The 17,818-nt window shown below is 65.6% G+C and overlaps 1 protein-coding gene across 3 annotated transcripts in view; it reads left to right on the top strand.

Moving 5' to 3' along the window:
• Positions 1 to 17,818, top strand: part of PHACTR3 (phosphatase and actin regulator 3) — a 210,244-nt gene that overhangs the window by 183,094 nt on the left and 9,332 nt on the right. For all 3 annotated transcript variants that reach the window (XM_077873771.1, XM_077873773.1, XM_077873772.1), the window contains exon 9: positions 17,091 to 17,146. In XM_077873771.1, the coding sequence (XP_077729897.1) occupies positions 17,091 to 17,146 (56 nt within the window). The remainder of the gene's footprint in view (positions 1 to 17,090; positions 17,147 to 17,818) is intronic.

The raw sequence follows: 17,818 nt of genomic DNA on the forward strand, positions 1-17,818 counted from the left end.
ACATCGTCAGCAGGTGCGTCTGCCTTGCTGGGGGGGGGCGGGGGTGAGGTGGCTGCAAGCGGACGGGTACATGTGTCCGCTTTCCAGATCTTTGCAGCCTCTTTGCCCTCAGGATGATGCAGAGAGATGGGCATTCCTGTTGGTTCCAGATGGCACCCGGGCTGCCTCCACGGGTGACCCTGGCCCGACACGTCCTACACACCAACGAGGTCGGCACTGTTCTCCCCCCATTGGAGCAAATGTGAATGTCGTGGTGCAGGGCACCCCCTGCTGCGTCGGGGGTGTCTGGATCCAGCCCTGGCCCGGAGCAGGGTCCCCAGAGTCAGGCTGACCTGGGCCAGACCATGCTGTGCAGCCCCAGGCAGGTCATGAGCCTCCCCGCCCGGCCGGGGGCCCTCTTGGGGCTGGCCCCTCCACGTGTGTGCAGGTGACACGCACCCAGGACGCCCACAGTGCACGTGGCCTGAGAGCCCGGCTGCTGTCTTCCCATCTCCCCTTTGCCTGACACCTGCTGTGATTCACCGCCTCGGGGCACAAGGCGTCACTGTAGGAGCTGCCCCTTGTCTGTGGGCACGAGACACAGGACAGAGGGTGACGTCCGAGGTCAGAGACCCTTCATCTTCCCCGTGTGCCGCAGGTGAGGAGGTCGATTTCAGGTCCTGGGACAGATGTGCTGAGCTGCAGAGGTGGCGTCCCCCAGGCGCCGTCATTCAGGCTGCGAGGCTGGCGGCGGTGAGCCGGGGCTTGCTGAACCCTTCTTCCCCTGCGGCCTTGGACTTGAACCCGCGTGGCCAACGATTCTCAATCCCACGAGGTGTCCGTTGGTAGGTTCCAGGGAAGCGGAAGGGAGAGCACCAGCCTCTGACGCCAGATTTCACGGCAGCTGCAGCATCTTGGCCCCTGACCGATTGCTTTTCAAGCCTGACCAAAGCCCCGGGCAGGGACGGTGGTGCACACTATGCAGACAGGGGACCCGGGGAGGTGAAGCTGTTGGTGAGCAGAGGACGCAGTTTCCGGAGCCCCCGCCCCCAACCCCTGGGCTCCCCACCCGAGGCCAGGCCGTCCTGCTCTCATCTCGCACAGCTGTAGGAAGCTGATGACCCCTCGCAGCTAAAGCCCAGCTTCCAGTGCTATAGCATCCCCTCCGCCGGGCCGAGTCGGCCTGCAGCGGCCCGGGGACTTTGCTCTGGGTCCCGTGGGCTCAGGACGTTGTGCATGTGTCGCTGCATCTGTGCCGAGAGCATCACCCTCCCATCGCCCCAGATGGGGCGCCCACCTGCAGAATGTTGCTCTTCTAGTAACTTACTGCTGTCCTCACGAAGGGTGGGAACTCTGCCTCCCGCCCCACACTTATCCGCGGCTGCTGTGCTGGAAGGTGAGGCTTTAAATTACTTCCAGGGAGAGCACAGGAAAACAGGACTGGTTTTCTGGGCAACACCACATGCCCGTGGCCACATATGGGGTGTGCACCCCTGAGGACAGGAGGGTCTGGTTCCTGCAAGCGACGATGGCAAGACCCACTCAGAGGTGTGCGTGAATTGGCGCGTGTGCCAAGAGGTGCATGAGGAAAGATGTGCAGACCGGACACGGAGGTGGGATGCTGGATGGGGCGGGGGGCTCGGCAGAGGGGAGGCAGGGATGGGACGGCCATTGGAGGGTGGGTGGCCCGGAGCATCTGCTGATGGGTCAGTAGGTGTCTGTCACCTGCAGGCGGGAGCACAAGGAGGTCCTGGGCCAAGAGCACCTGCAAAATAAAAGCACAAGTCCTGAACCGGCATGGCCGTGGGGAACTCAGGGTGGCCACAGGGGACCCAGTGTGGCCATGGGGGACTTGGGGTGGCCACGGGGGACCCGGCATGGCTGTGGGGGGATGTGGTGGGCGCAGGGCCGGAGGGCCCAGCAGGGGCAGTGGTAGGCCCTTCCCTGCTCCCCATCCACAGGTAATTTATCCCTGGCCCAGCAGTGTCCTCCCTGGAGGGACCTGCCATGACCACCCCGACCCCTGACTCCCGACTCTCCCATCACATCATCCTACTGTTTTCCTCATCGCCCTGGGGCATGAAATTACCTCTTTCTTTGCCTCCTCAGGGCCTGTGTCCCCTGTCCCCACCCCCCCCCACAGGACACTAGGAACCTGCCTGTCTTGTCACTGATGTGTCCCTGATGCATTCAGTAGGTGCTCAATAATTTGGTGCTAAGTGATGGGCAGAGATGTCTGGCCTCTGTAAGAGGCGGCGAGCGCCCCTGGGGGTCATAGTCCCCGGGGTGAGGGGCACCTGAGGAAGACTGCTCTCCCTCCACACGGTGGGGGGGGGTGGGCGAGTGCAGGGGGCAGGATGGGTCGGGTCGATGCGCGTCCTGCAAGTGCCACTGGCCGAGGGGACCGACGCTGTCTGCAGGCGAGTGGACTTGAGAGCAGGGGAGGAGCAGGACTGGGGTGGGCGGAGGGCCTGAGGAGCTCGCCCGCCTGCCAGGGTGGCTCTGGCCGCTGTGCCTGGGGGAGGGGGTGCAGGGAGGAGGCAGGGACACGCGTGAGGGAGGTCCTGTGTCCAGGTTTGGACGGCGTTGGTGGGCCCCCTGGCGCCTCAACAGTGGTCAACCCGAGAGGACAGGTGAGGCTGCAGAGGAGCGTGGGGACCGCGCGGGGAGCCTCCGGGGGCAGATTTGCGCTGCTGGGCCGTGGTCGGGAGCAGCACCAGCTCGGGATCGAGGCCCTGAGGGACAGCGCGGCGTCCGTAGGGTCGTGTTTCCTGCTGCTGCCCGTTCGCTTCCCACCACGTACCTTCCCTCTGATTTCACGCTCCGTTCACAGACAGAGAGAGCAGTCAGCGGTTTTCCACTGGGGTCCAGGGACCACACATGCCTCTCGGTCTCCTGGAAATGGGGCGGCATTAAATGCAACCAGAGGAAAACACAGCGGCCTCGGAAGCCACTTCTCCAGCTGTTGGCTCCTGCGGAGTAACTGGAGATTTGAGGTTGGGCGCGCTCGGAGTCCGCTGTTTCCGTCTGCAGGAAGCGGGCTGGCGGGGCGGCCATGGTCTTCCTCAGCGCCGAGGAGCCGGGCCCGCGCTGACCTGGGACTGAGAGTCAGGCGAGGTCTGGGTTGAAGACCGCCCGGGCAGCAGAATGCTCTCCCGGCACCAGCCTGACCCCTGGCAAGGATCCTCAGAGGTGAGCTCGGCCCCCGCTGCACGAGAGCACATCCACCGGTTTGGTCTCAGAAGCTGCCAGTGGGTCAGTTTTTTTTTTTTTTTTTTTTTTTTTAAGATTTTATGTATTCGTGAGAGAGAGAGAGAGAAGCAGAGACACAGGCAGAGGGAGAAGCAGGCTCCATGCAGGAGCCCGACGCGGGACTCGATCCCGGGTCCCCAGGATCACGCCCTGGGCTGGCAGATGCTCAACCCCTGAGCCACGCAGGCGTCCCAGTGGGTCAGTCTTCAAAGGGGTTTTTAGACCGTGGAGGGAGGAAGGCAGCCGAGCTCACTGCCCAACAGCACTCGTGAGCGAGAACAACGGAAACCACCAGCCGTGCATCTTCAGTGAAGAGCGGCAGCGCTGCGGCGGGAGCGTACCCGTGGAGCTGCGGCGGGCTTTCCTTTTCCCTTTCATCCCGCATTTGCAAAATGCTGGATCCGCCCGTGATCTCTCACCCTTGAGGCCACGGACTCAAGAATCTGAAAGCTCTGTGCATCCTGCACATAGACGTTTCTGGAGTGTTACCTGAGCAGCCACCGCCCGAGCCGCACGGTCCACCTGGGCTCAGCACCTCGTGACGTCATGGCAGCTAAGCCCGAGGGGATACTTGTCGCCTCCATCTGGCCTGTGGGGGAACCAAGGCTCAGAGTCGTTGGTAGCCAGAGTAGCTGAGTGAGGGCGCGAGCTTGCGCCTGCCCGGCTCCCCCCACCCGCCCCGATCCGAGTCCTCAGCGCCCACGGCCCTCGCCCCAGCACAGCACCGTGGCACGCGCCGTGGCCACCCCTGCTCCAGGACCACCGATTCGCTCAAGTGAGTCCCCACTGAGGCAGAGAAGGGAAGGGGACCCTACGCTTCGCGGCTTGAACCGCGGGGCCTGCCTTTGCACCTGGGACAAGTCAGGCTCTCAGCCGGCGACCGTGGAACGGATGGTACCTGGAGGGCTTCGAGGAGGGGTTTGGAGGGTCACAGAGGTACACGGACGGGTGGGTGGCCAGAGGGCGGATGCATGGGTGGGTGGTTGTGTCGTTAGGTGGGCGGGTAGGTGGGCAGGCTGACCGGGCGGATGGGTGGTTGGGATGGGTGGACGTCGAGGTGGCCCCGGCACAGGGGGTGGGACATAAGTTAGTAAGAGCTCGATTCCACCAAGTAAATGTGCATCGAATGAGTGAACGACGTCCTTCGCGTACTGGGGTCTTCAGATATTTTTAAGCACTGATTCCGTTCGCCAGTTTGATGTGTCACCAGCCCATTCAGAGGCGTATCTGTGAGTAATGGGGCCTGTGGGCCCGGGGGCAGGCATTCCTCATTCTGGACCTTGGTTCTGTCCTGGTCCCAGACTCTCTGCACCTGCTGCCGCACGGCTGCTCCGAGGCCTCCTGAGCCGACCGGGCCTCGCCCAGCTGCAGGTCCCTAGGCCCTGGGGTGGGAGCCCCGCAGGCCCCCCGTCCCCATCACTGGCTGGCCGGTGGGCCACAGGGCTGCCCCACAAGCTTCCCGAGCATTTTCAGGAGGAAGAGTGGAGAAGTTTTGCTGCAGTGACGGAGACTCCCTCTACCCTGTGATTCCCCGGAGGGGGAGTCAGACGGTGTCTCCGCAGCTCACCTCGCAGAGTGGAAGTCCCAGCCCACGTGCTCCGTAGGGATGTGGGCCGGGCAGGATCTGTGGCAGGTGGGGGGGTGGGGCTGTGTCCTTGCTGAAGAGGGCACCTGCCACCCAGCAAGGGTGGGTGTTGCCTCCAGAATACCAGACCGCGTGGTGGGATCCTTCGAGAGAACCTGGAGATGTTTATCCTTATGTGAAACTCCCTTTTACTTAAATGTTGGGAGCCTATTCACATTTTTTTTAGACATCTGTGGAACCCATAAAACACGTCTGTGGGCCGTACTTGGCCTGGGGCCACCCGTGTGCACCATGGTCTGAAATCCCTTGTGTGTTTGTGCTGAGAGCTGGGGATTTTTGGCTGCGGGGCTGCTGTAGAGAAGTAATGCCCCGGCTCCAATGTGGCGCCAGCTGCAGAAGCGTCGTGGCCCAGAGCGTAGTCTCCAGCGCCCTGTGCAATGCCCGGGAACCTTCCTCTTCTCCTGGCAGAGGCGCAGCTGTGCACCGAGAGCCTGGGTAGGACCCTCGGCTCACCACCGCCCTGGCACAGCCCCCCCTTTCCTCCGCTGTGAAATGGGGGTGCTCCTGGAGGAGTCCATCCCACGGGGCTGCAGAATGGACGCCCTACGACAGGACGCGGGAGGTGCTGAGAGCCGCCTGGCAGGGAGGGCGCATCCAGGGAAAAATAAGGAGCGAGGAGGAGTCCCACAGGTGTAGGGAGTCTGTCTTTCTGTCCTCGCAGTTTGCTGAGCTACAGTTTCTGTACAGTCAGTTCACCCTTTCAAAGGACGCGGCTCAGTGCTTTCTGTGCGTCCGTAGCATAGCGTGTGCACCTGCCACCAGTTCTAGAACATTTCCGTTCCTGCCAGAGGCAGTCCCTCCCCGTTACCGATCCCTGGGCCAATCTGGGGGCGTCATCATCATGGGGTGATGACATGTACAGGCCCCTCCCAAGTGTCACCAAGCATTAACGTCCCCGTCTTCTTCACCTGCGTCTTCGTCAGACCTTGAGCATCTTTCTCCGGGTCTTCGTCCCTGGGCCGGGCTCTGTGTTCATCAGCCCCCTACCTGTCCTCATTCCATCACTGCCTTCATCATGGTCACCTTCGGCAGCGTCACCCGGGCATCCGGTCTCACGGGCAGGATGTGCTTAGGGAACACTGGCCTCGGCCCCTTGACGTCTGCGGGCTCCATCCACCTGCCAGGGGACTGGAGGCCCTCCCCCCTCCGCGGCCAGGTCACTGCACCCCGCCTGCTGAGATGAGGTGGCCGCACAGTGGTGGGGTCCTGCTCAGGATGCTCAGGACCGCTGTCCCGCCCGTGTCCCGGGTGGGGTGGTGCTCCCCTCCGCTGGGACGCGTGGGGCAGCTGTATGTGTCCAGCTTTAGGTCCTGAGATCCTCGGAACAACGACTGCTTAGCAGTTTCTTTGCATTTCTTCCTTCTTCAGGGAAGGCTTCGCGGCCCTCCCGGGCATCTCGGGCGAGCTCCTGGGACTTTGCTTCTCTCTCTGTTTAGAAAGCTCAGGGTGCCAAGGGGTCAGGTCTTCTCTGTCCTGCCAGACGCTCTGGGCTGTCAGCTTGGCAGCACCTGCCTGCTCCGCCGCGGGGGTGAGGCGCCGATCGCCAGGGGTACACGGCCTCCAGAGTCGGGGGGACGCCCCCGTTTACGAGGACACGCTCAAGGGTGGGTGGCAAGAATGCAGAAGGGAGGCTGGAGGCGGGGCTGTGTGCTGTGGGACGTTGTCGGGAGGGTAGGACGCGACCTGTGGCCTGGAGGGAGGGCGCTCGGCGGCCCTGCGGGGCCTGGGGGGCAGGCAAGGCCAGCGGGGGCCGGTCGAAGCCGCGTCTGTAAAGTGTGCATCTTGCACGTTCTGCTTTTAGCCGGAGGTAGCTAAGCAACAGGAGACGGCGCTTCCAAATCCGGCGAAGTTTGACAAATCTAGTCCTCAGAGAACATAAATATAAGTCTTGGTCTTTGGGTGGAGCTCCTGGTTGGCAGGGAGCGCCGTGTGTGTGGGGCGCAGGCTCCCCTGTTTGCATCCCCGCGTGGTGAGCCCGTGACCTTGAGTCGGGCCCAGGGTCCCCTGTGCTTGGTTTTCGCTGCTTGAAGTCCGTCAAGGAAAGTGAGGCATGTTTTATAAGAAAATGCAAAATGACATCACCTCCCTGGGGTATCTCTAAAACCCGAATCCCAAACCAGGGGAGCAGGTGGTCTGGGACTTGCAGACAGAGCCCGGGCGCCCCACACGACCCGCACAGGCATTTGCCCAGACCAAACGCACCCGGCCCTGCTGTCCCTGGAATCGGGGCTTAGCCTAAGCGAGTGAGGCTGTGCTTGTAACTGTGCCCCCGTAGCCTGCGACGTTTATCACAGTCGTGTTAATGTGCCCCGGACTGAGAAAGCTCAGTCCCAAGGTGTAGGGACTACATGAGCAGGATCTTACAGTGAGGGAACGGTGGCTCGGGCAGGGCAGGTAGACGTTCGCAGTCGCGCGAGGGGGTGCCGTGGGGCCGAGAACCCACCTGGGCTGGCTGGCTCTGAGCACCGGGCCGGGAGCCGCTCTGCTTCGTGGAACGGCTGCAGACGGCAAGGCCTGTCCTGGAAGTTCCCCAGGCCCCGAGAGCCTCCGTCCCTTCTATCTTCCTGCTTAGTTAGGCTCCCTCCGTGGTCTAAGACGGCCACAGGAGCTCCGGACGTCACATTTAAGCCCCGAAGGTCCATCACATTTAGGTCCCAGCCCAGTCAGCTGTTGGCAGATGCTCCTCCGCATGAGAAGCCCCGGTCAGCTGGAGAAGAGGCTGCCCTGAGCGGAATCGGAATCGCTTCCTGGGTGCTGCCTGGGGAGGGAGCCTGGAGGGCGGGCAGGGAACCAGCCGTCCGCCACTGCGGGGCTCGGGTTAATTTTGCCGCGTGGGTAGAATGAAGTGGAGGCGAAGGAGCGAGGCAAGGGAAGCGTTTGCCTTCGGCAGCAGCGGCCTCTGAAGCCATCCGGACGCACCTCCGGGGAGCCCCATGGGCTTGGCAGAGTGCCCCATGCACGGCCCCGCGCTGGGAGGGGGCAGGGAGCCGGGGTGACGTGGGCAGGCACTGTTGTCCCCTCCCGGGCAGGGCCGTTGCCCCTCCCACGACCTCTCAGGTCAAGGACGGACACTTGCTGAGCGACGTCTGTGTGCCACCGTCAGCCACGGAGCCTCCAGGACAAGGGGACGGGGCGGGAGGGGGTCAGCTGAGCCAGCGTGTGACAGGTGCGGGGACTCGGGAAGTGCTGCCATCGGGGCCCGGGGCCCCCACCCCTGCCCCTGCTTCCTCTCTGGGCTGGGAGGGCCAGCTGCCCCCTCGTGCGTCCATGGAGTTCCGTGTCCCGGTGAAACCGTGAGCGTATAGGGTCGCCGGTTGCTTTGGTAAAATCCAGGGTGTTTTCTTTTTTTTTTAAATTTTTTTTATTTTTTATTTATTTATGATAGTCACAGAGAGGGAGAGAAAGAGAGACAGGCAGAGGGAGAAGCAGGCTCCATGCACCGGGAGCCTGACGTGGGATTCGATCCCGGGTCTCCAGGATCGCGCCCTGGGCCAAAGGCAGGCACCAAACCGCTGCGCCACCCAGGGATCCCTCCAGGGTGGTTTCAAGGGGTCCCTCGCTTCCAGTTGCCTTGGGGTTGTGCCGTCCAGTTCTGGCCCGTGTCCCGCAGCACCGCGAGCCCCTGCCCTGCGCCCTGAGCGAGACGGGACAGAGCGAGACGCTGGTGATTCGTGCAAAAATCATAAACACGATCCGTTCTTGCTCCCAATGCTTTATTTTAGCCCAAGTCGTCCGAGGTGAGCATCGGGACCGTTCCATTGAGGGCTTCCAGGACACCGACGTGGGACGCGCCTCGTCCCGTTTCTAGTGCCGGTTTCTCCGGAGAGGAGAGAGCATTTGGAGGCACTTGGAAGGATCCAAGCGCGGAATCCTTCTAGAGTTTTCTATTCCCTCCCGTCACTTCTGCTCCCTCTCCCGCGCTAGCCGACGGCACTATTGTTAGCGCCTTGGCTTTCCTGACTCCAAGCACGCCACCCTGTGCTCACAGAAATGTTTTCCTTTTACGTCCATATTAAGTCACTTAATCAACGGGCATGAAATTTGATTAAATTACCTGATAGTAAACAGAAGTACACCTGGCGTGCGCGGGGTTGGGAACCCGATGGGCGCAGAGCTCACTGTTGAGACCAGATGCAAGGGGGCCGTGGCCGCGGGCCGAGCACGGCCTTGGGGTCCAGCCTGGACACAGACTCGGTGGGAGACAAAGAAGGATTTATTGCAAAGTGTGGGCATGGGTGAGGGCGACTCCAGGGCTGGCGAGGCAGGTCTGGAGTCCGTGATGGGGGCTGTCGGGAAGGGCTGGAGCCCTCGGGCACAGGCCGCGGTCCTCGGGCGGACTTCATCACCGGAGAGCCTGAGCCCAGCTCGAAAAACCTTTCACCTGCTTGGACCAGGCCCACCCAGAGCATCCAGGACAGCCAGGATGCTGGCGTGTGCAAAATACCTCCACTGTGGCACCCGGGGGAGGGGTGTTCTTTGTCCAGACCCTAAATGGGTGTAAAGCCTCTGCCGTGCGTTTGGCTGTAACGTGTCTGCACCCGTAGGAGCATTTCAGAAACCATCTACCTGGACCTGGAACCGTCGGGTCAAAGGATGCGGATGTTTATAATCTTGGTAGACGGCGCGGACGGTCCTGCCGACGGGGATGGGGGACTCTTGGTCTACACCCTGGCCAACGCTGAATTTCCCGCCTTTCTCCCTGCGGCGCTGTGCACGTGGCCCGGTGACCTGTGGTCGTGGCTGTTGCTTGAGTGGGATCTGGGAGGGTGGGGGCTGTGGGCTTCACACGCTCACCGCGGCAGCAGCCCGGGGCCCAGGGAGACTTGGCATGTCCCAGGACCCCCGGTGGGGCGGCCGGCCCTGCGCGAGGTGCTGGGGTTGTGGCAGCGGCCGTAGGGAGTCAGGGGGACGATAGAGGCCGGGTGGACGAGTGTCGGGCCCTAACAGGCCAGCTTCGTGCGCTGTGCGGGGTGCGCGTGCCCCCTGCCTCCATCTCCCCAGGGGTGGGCAGCGCGGGGGCGCATCCTGTACAGGCTGATCTGAGGCCGCCCGCTGCTGTGTCGGACCCAGGCCTCGGGCTCCGTCTCCTGACACAATCCTGGTATCTTGCCTTCCTCCTCACCTCTCCTCCCGCCGCCCCCTCCCGCTGTGGACGGGCCTCGTTCTGGATGTTTCCGCACAGCCCGGGACCGTCCCAGCATGGGGTCGCTGCAAGGACGCAGGGGGCTGCGGTTTGGGGGAACACCTGTTCCCCAGCGTGGCAGGCTCACTCCCTCCGAGCCTGCAGCCTGTCCCTGCCCTTTCTGTGGCCTGGTCTTTGGGGCACCCCCTCGAGAGGCCCCTCGCCCCCCGACCCCCCTCTCAGGCTGGCCCCAAGCCCCGGTGGGTCTGCTGCCCGACAGCTCCCCGTGGGTGCTCCCCGAAGCCAGCGCACCGCAGGGGCCCGCGTGGGGCGTGAGGAATCCCCGTGGAATGACTGCAGAGACGCCGCCCCACCGGGGATGCCGTCCCAGGGAGGGGTGCCAGCCCGCCTTGGTGCCTCCAGGCTGGCGGGGCGGCGGGATCGGCATTCGGGGGGGGGCGCTCCCAGAATAGCCCGGCGGCCCGTGGGTGTGGAGTTGTCTGCTCGGCAGCTGCGGCTTCTCCAGAAAGGCCCGTTGCCTCCTCGGAGGGAATCCCTTCTCGCTTCTCGCGGGACACTGAGGGGATGCCGAGGGGACACCGAGGTGACGTCGAGGTGATGGTGGTCATGGGCTTGAACCTCAGCCCTGGGTGAAGTGGGGGTTTGGGGCTCACGTCCGAAGTGGGCTGTGCTGGCAGCTGGGGCATCCTGCCCGCGACCCACGCGCCCCCCGAGCCGGGCCTGCTGTCCCTCTGTGGCTCCCGGTTCCCTGCAGCCCAGTGCCATTTGGGCCGCTCAGGAGCTGCCTCAGCCCTGGGCCTGCTGGGTGCCGGGCTCCTGGGTGCTGGGCTTCTGGGTGCCGGGCTCCTGAGCGCTGGGCCTGCTGGGTGCCGGGCTCCTGGGTGCTGGGCTTCTGGGTGCCGGGCTCCTGGGCGCTGGGCCTGCTGGGTGCCGGGCTCCCGGATGCCGGGCTTGCTGAGCTTCTGGGTGCTGGGCCTGCTGGGTGCCAGGCTCCTGGGCACTGGGCTTGCTGGGCTCTGGGCCTGCTGGGCGCTGGGCTTCTGGGTGCTGTGCCTGCTGGGTGCTGGGCTCCTGGGCTCTGGGCCTGCTGGGTGCCAGGCTCCTGGGCACTGAGCCTGCTGGGCGCTGGGCTTCTGGGCGCTGGGCCTGCTGGGCGCTGGGCTCCTGGATGCCGGGCTCCTGGGTGCTGGGCCTGCTGGACGCCAGGGTCCTGGCGGGTTCCCATAACAGGCAGCCACCCCGTGAGGTGAGCGTGGTCATCCTCCTGTTTTCAGGGGAGGAAAGAGCAGGTGAGGAGCCCCGGGTGGCCACTCATGTCACCGAGCTGGAGGGTGGCGGGGTCAAGACTGAAGGTCACAGTGACCCAGGCCGAGATGCACGCCCCTCACCTTGGCAGCCACTGCTGTGCCCCGAAAGCACTTCTGCGGGCAGGTGTGAATCCAGTCAGGGCCCCATCAGGGCTGAGTGTTGAGGACAAGCTGGGCCAGGGCGGGACGTGCAGGAGCGAGCGGAGCGTGGCCTGGTCCCCAACACGATCCCAGGGGCACGGAGGAGGCCCAGGGTCCCTCTGAGGCCCCGCGGTGCCCTTTCCTGGGTGCTCCGTGCTCTGCAGGCAGAGGAACCGTGTCCCCCTGGGCATAGGCAAGCATGGGCCCCGGAGCAGGGTTTCCAGAGGCTTCCCTGGGGTCTCATTAGCTGTTCTCTGAAGACCAGGGTTGGGGGGCTCTGTGGCTTTTCTGGCAGACGATGCTCATCAATGGGTGATAGGGTCTGAGGCAAAGGCGAGCCTGGGGGCGCCCCCTGGGTGGGAGCCTCGGCGATGGGGGTGGGCAGGGCCGTGGGGCCCGTGTGCAGCGCTGAGCCCGACAGTGGGCTGTCCCACGGGGCGGCTGCCGGCCAAGGAAGACGTCCAGCGAGCGTGCTGAAGGTGCCGCTTTTTACAGGGGTCGGGGTGACCGGGAGTTTGGGATCCCTGTGACTCAGTTTCTCTGGCAGATGAGAGGTGGTGAGGCCGTCACAAGCACCGGAGCAGATCACAGAGTTGAGGTTCGTGGGCCTCATCGAAGCCTGGGCCCCCCAGTCCAGTCCTTGGACGGTGCTGGGGCCGTGCTCTTGGGGTCTGGCCAAGCCCTGGGCAGGTGTGCATTGGACGGCGGAGCCTTGGTGGGTCTGGTGGCCAGGCTGCCCCCTGACCCCAGTGGTGTGGGGCAGAGGGGCACCCACGCCTTTGATCCGCCTGGACTTCCATGCTCCCTGCCCCGGACGCACCTCGGTCGGCCGAAGGCTCTGGGCTGGTCCGGGCTGCAGATGGAGGCGGGAGGCAGGGCCTGGCCTGTGTGGCCTGGTGCCCTGGAGGGGTCAGGGTGCCATGGAATGGGGGCCAGGGGGCCCTGGGAGGCAGGTGCCCTGGGGATGCAGAGTTTCCTGAAGGGGCAGGGTACCCTGGGGGGGCTGAGGGCCTTGTGGGGGGAGCTGGGTACCCTGGGGGTCTAGGTTCCCTGGGGAGTAGGGTGCCCTGGGGGAGCAGGGCCAGGGTCACAGCCAGCTGTGGCCTGAGCTGTACCTCCCGAAGTCAGACGGTGCTGTGGCGACACCCCAAACCTCAGTGCCCTCGCCCAGCACAGGTGGATTTCTCCGTGCGGAGTCCATCGTGGTCAGGGCGAGCCTCCAGGGCGCCGTCCTCCGCCTCCGTGGATGCGGAGGTGGCCTGGGCTGCTCAGGATGGAGCCTCTGCCTTCTGGAGGCCCAGGTGCCCATGGAGGGGAGGGGGCCCCATGGAGGTTCCCGCGGCTCTTCTAGGCCCGGTGCAGATGCAGCAGCTCTCCTGCTCCCGGCCCCTGCTCCGAGCCAGCCGCTCAGCCCTGCCTGGGTGCGGGGGGCTCGGGGTGTGGGGAGCACGGAGGTCCCTGCGCCGCTGGCCCAGGTCAGCTTCTCCAGCCCGCGGTCCCTGGGCAGTGGATGGGGTGGGGGCCGCGTGACGGCGCAGCGGATGGCTGGGCACAGGCCCCACCCCGCATCTACGCTGGTGCAGGCCCTGGTGGGGGGAGGTCTGAGTGTCTGATGGAGGGACGAATGGAGGCGGGTCTGATGGAGGAGTCTTCCTGGGGGTCCTGGCCGGCGCGGAGGCTGCCAGCAGGTTAGAGATTGAGCCCCTCGGGTTGGGGCTGGAAGCAGCCCCCAGGTGAGCAGCGTCGATTCCGTTTGTGCACTGGGCCCTCGTCTTCCGCGTCTCTGGGGCAGGTGAGGGCTGGGGGCTGGGGGCCCAGGTCGGGGGGGCGGTAGCAGGTGCCCCGGCCTCGACGGGCCCTTGGGGCCGGTGGGATGGAGACGTGAGCCCGTCGTGCAGAGCCAGAGCCTCAAGGAGGGTGCGACTACGTCCTTTGTCTCGCAAGGCCCACGCGGCACCCTGGTTGCCGGCTGCTGTGGCACCTCCCCTCACTGCCATGCGCCGTGCCCACTCCATCCTCCATCTCCCGCGTCCTCCCTTGTTCCCCGTGCTCCCAGCACAGGGTCGGGTGTGGCGCAGGTGTCTAGCACAGATCTGTCCCGGGGCAGGCAGGAGGCTCCTCGTGGGGACACCCCCGCCGACGTGCGTACGTGTCCCCCCAGGTCCACACCCCTCGGCTCGCCCTTGGCTGGCTGCTCCCTACCGAGGCTCCTGTTCCAGCCCCGGGGGCCCGTCCGGCACATTCCCGGCCCTGGGCTGGCGCTGGCGTCCCCTCCTCTCCCATGTGCACAGACGGGGATGAAGCCAGGGAGACGAGCGAGCAGGAGCCTCTCTCCCCCCACGCGGCTTTTCTGGGCGCCGCGCCCCCACGGAGCCGTAATTAGCTGCCACACTGAAGCTTTCTCCGTGGGAAGAGTCAGAAATAGTCCGTGTCTTCCCCAGCGGCACCTGCGCGTCACTTGTCACTCTCTGGGGTGCGCTTCTGAATGGGGGGAGCCTCCAGGAGGAGCTGGGGAATCCCTCGGGTGCCGGAGCCCGCCCGCACCCCTCCCCGCGGCCTCGCCCCCCGCTCCCAGCCCAGCCACCCTGGGGTGTGTCTGCAGGGCCTCTGAGGGCCCCTGGCCACGAGGCTCCGGGGTGCAGGTGCCCGGGGCCCCACACGGGCAGGCGTCTCCCTCGCTCGAGTGCCCCCTGGACTCGCTGCGAGTGGTCACCTGTGTGCCGGCCCTGGGGTCCCCGGGCGGTGAGCCCGACCCGTCTGCGTCTCCGAGCCCTCACGGCCTGCTCTGGAACGCAGCTGTCGTCCTGCCGTCTGCTTGCACGGTGGTGGGCTTGCTGCCCCTCGTGCGTCTGGGAGCCTCACCCCCAGCGGCGAGCGGGGCCGAGGTGCAGGCACAAGTGGACGGAGCGTCGTGGCGCGTGGGCTCCGACTCCTGGCTGTGAATTTGGAGTCTGCAGCCTTCTTGCCCCCAGGCCAGCACCCTCCCTGCGTGCTGAACATTTCACGGGGCCCTTGGCCACTCGTGGGTGTGCAGCACCCGCCTTCCTGCCCGAGGGGGTCCCGGCCCTGGGAAGGCCAGTGCCTCCTTGTGGTGGGTTCTGTCCTGCGTGGACAGCAGCCTGCAGGGTCCAGAGGGGGCTGCCGAGCCCATCTGCTCTTGGCGTGCCCCCTGCCCCCTCTGCAGCCTCTCGGTCCCCCCCAGGACTGCCCCCGTCCTCACCCCTCCGCAGCCCACTGCATCCCCCCAGGACGCCTCCCATCCCTGTCCATCCGCAGCCTGCTTGTCCCCCACAGGACTGCCCCCTGTCCCTGGCCCTCCACAGCCCGCCCCGTCCCCCCCAGGACTGCTCCCCTGTCCCCTACTCTGCAGCCCCCCATATCCCCCCCCAGGACTGCCCCCTGTCACCCCCCTTGCAGCCCGCCCCATCCCCCCAGGACTGCTCCCCTGTCACCCCCCCTGCAGCCTGCTCTGTCCCCCCAGGACTGCTCCCCTATCCCCCTCCGCAGCCCCCCATGTCCCCCCCAGGACTGCCCCCCGTCCCCCCCGCACCCCCCTATGTCCCCCTCAGGACTGCTCCCCTGTCCCCCCCCCAGCAGCCCGCCCCGTTCCCCCAGGACTGCCCCGTCCAGCTCTGTCGGAGGCGCCCCGCCCGGTGACATCCAGGAGGAGGCCCCTGCCAGCTGCAGCCCCGCAAGGCGCAGCTCGACCCCACCCGGGCCGATGGCCTAGATCTTGGCGGCGAGCTGTCCCCGCTCTTTAGGGACCCGGGAATTGGGCGACGTGCCTCTCTGGGAACCCCGTCCCTGGCCGGTTGGCAGCGCCCGGGGTGGGTTTGCGAGGCGTCTTGTAAGAGCCTGCTGGGTGCCGAGCCGGCCTCGCCAGGTGCCTGGCGCGTCGGCTCCCTGGGTCTCGGGCTCCTGGGCGAGCCTGCGATTGGCTGTCACCTTGGAAGAGAAGACAGGCCCCCAGCAAGAAGCGGCGGGGCGGGGGGTGCCAGTGGAGGTTTGGGGTGCTCCTCGGGCCAAGGAACTCTGGCCTCCGTCCTCCAGAGTCCCCGCAGGCGGCCCAGTCACCGGCCGCTGTACCCTCCCCTCCTATGGACTCTGCACCGCTCTGCCCAGAGTTTCCCCTTCCACGAAGCCTCCGTGATTGCCCCCACCCTGCCACCGTGTTCAGGCCCCAGTGTGAAGGGGGGACCCTGCAGCCAGAGAGGTGTGGCCTTCCCCTGGCTGGCTCCTCTTCGTGTGGGTCTCAGGGAGCGGGTCTCCCCTAAGCCCTCTCCCCCTGCCCGGTCGCTCGTTTGTCACAGGCCCTGTCTACGCCCTCCGGGGCGATACGCTCTCTGGAATGGTTTTGTTCATTTTTCTTTTTTTATTACTGTTTGTCTGCCTCCCTCCCTCCTCAGCCCGGAGCCTTGCAGGGCAGGGGGGACTTGTGCAGAGCCTTGTCGGAGGTGGGGACTCCTGGCTCTGGGCAAACACCCGCCTCTGCTGAGAGGGAGATCGGAGCCTTGGGGTCCCCGCCCGGTGGCGTCGGGGGGCAGGGGCAGGTCCCTGCAGACATGGGGGCGAGATGTCAGGCAGCCAGCCGCCCCCCAGCCGCCCCCCAGCCGCCCCCCAGCCACCCCCCCAGGCACCCACCGAGCCCGCCGCCGGCTGTGCCCCCGGAGGGAGGAGCGGCCGGGCCCTGGGGACGCCCTCGGCTTTGTGCCGGGACAGGGCTCCTGGAGAGGAGACAAGTATTTCTGGAGGCCGCGTCCTCTTTGGGGCGCAGGGCTGTGGCCCCGGATTCTGGGCGTGCCCGTGCTCAGCCCCGTTGTCTCCCGCGGTGGCGAACCGTCCGGAAGTGGGACGGCTCCTGGCTCCGACCCAGGGACAGCATTATCGGAGTCACAGAAATAATTGGAGCTTGGCGCTGGTTTTGGCTAATTACGCCTCTCTCCCCTGACAAGCCTTTTATTTATTTTATGTATTTGTTTTTGGCTGGATCTTCCGAGTCCTTCACTGCGAAACCGCTGGAAAGGCTCGTCCTCCGCCCGCCCAGGAGGGGTGCGGGTGGGGTCGGGCGGTGGGGGGACCGGGGGGACCGGGGCCTCGGGGAGGCGGGTGGGGCCGCCCCTCCCTGGGCTGCAGCTCGGCTCAGAGGGGAGGGGGAGGAGCAGGGGGAGGAGGGGGAGGAGGAGCAGGGGGAGGAGAGGCGGCGCTCCCGTCACTCCCCCTGCGAGGGCTGCCGGCAGGGCTGCTTGGGACGGGAGCGGGACAGGTGCCGCGGCGACAGGCAGCTGCGGCAGCGGCCGCCCATGCTCGGCCCGGGCAGGAGGGGTTTCCTCCGTCCCAGGGGTCGTCCCTCCAGTGGCGGCGATCGGCAGGTCTGGGAATGAGCTGCACGTCCCGAGGAGGCGCGGGGGCCGCCCCCGGAGGAGCTCCGTGACAGAGGGCGACCGCTCCACGGAGCCGCGGGATTGGCCGGCAGGGGGCCCCGCGGCAGGTCCCCTCCCCTCCTCCGGCTGTGGGGACGCGGTCTTGGATCTCCGGGCGCGGCCACCTCTGCCCCTGGCACAGCCCAGGTGGGGTCTGCGGCGGCCACCATGGTGCAGAACGTAATCCTGGTGTTTTTCCGCAGACGGCTGAGCCAGAGACCCGCCGTGGAGGAGCTGGAGAGGAGAAACATCCTGAAACGTGAGTAGCGGAGGGCCCTGGCTCCGCCCTCAGGTGCGGCAGGTGCGGCAGGTGCGCGCCCGAGCCCAGCCCACAGGGAAAGTTGTGTCCTCGAGATCTCCCCCTTAAAAGGAAGAGGGAAGCAAAGACAGCTCAGCTCTCCTCCCGGCGGGGTATCCCGGTTAGGGGAAGGCTCAGCAGCCTCCTTGCATCCCGCATCCCGGGTGGGTTTCGGGCAGGTTCCCCTGGCGGCTTGGGAGGGGAGTCCTGAGGGCCGCAGAGGTCACAGGCCAGGGGTGCACAGTGTCAGAAGCCCCAGGGTGCGGGGACGTGGCCCCGGGGTGCTGCGGGGTCAGGGGGGCAGCAGAAGGCCGCAGGGTCCGGGGAAACCCTGGGGAACCCACCATCCCAGCCCCGGTCCGCCCGGCTCCTCGCCGCCCGCGTGTCCAGGCGGGTGTGTGACTGTAGCGTCCACACCCGCCTCCACGGTACAGAGGACCCTGCTCTGTGTCATTAAAGTCCCGGTGGTTTCGGGCGGGAAAGCCCCCCAGAAGTGTTTCTCAGAGAGTTCTCGGTCTGGTCGACAGACTCTCAGCCTGGATCCTTCAAGTATTTTCATTCTTTTTCTCCTCTTTACGTGATGAATGATACAGATATTTGGAGTTTGGGTTTTTTGTTGTTGTTGTTGTTGTT

This window comes from Canis aureus, chromosome 26, assembly GCF_053574225.1.
Source record: "Canis aureus isolate CA01 chromosome 26, VMU_Caureus_v.1.0, whole genome shotgun sequence".
Taxonomy (NCBI): domain Eukaryota; kingdom Metazoa; phylum Chordata; class Mammalia; order Carnivora; family Canidae; genus Canis; species Canis aureus.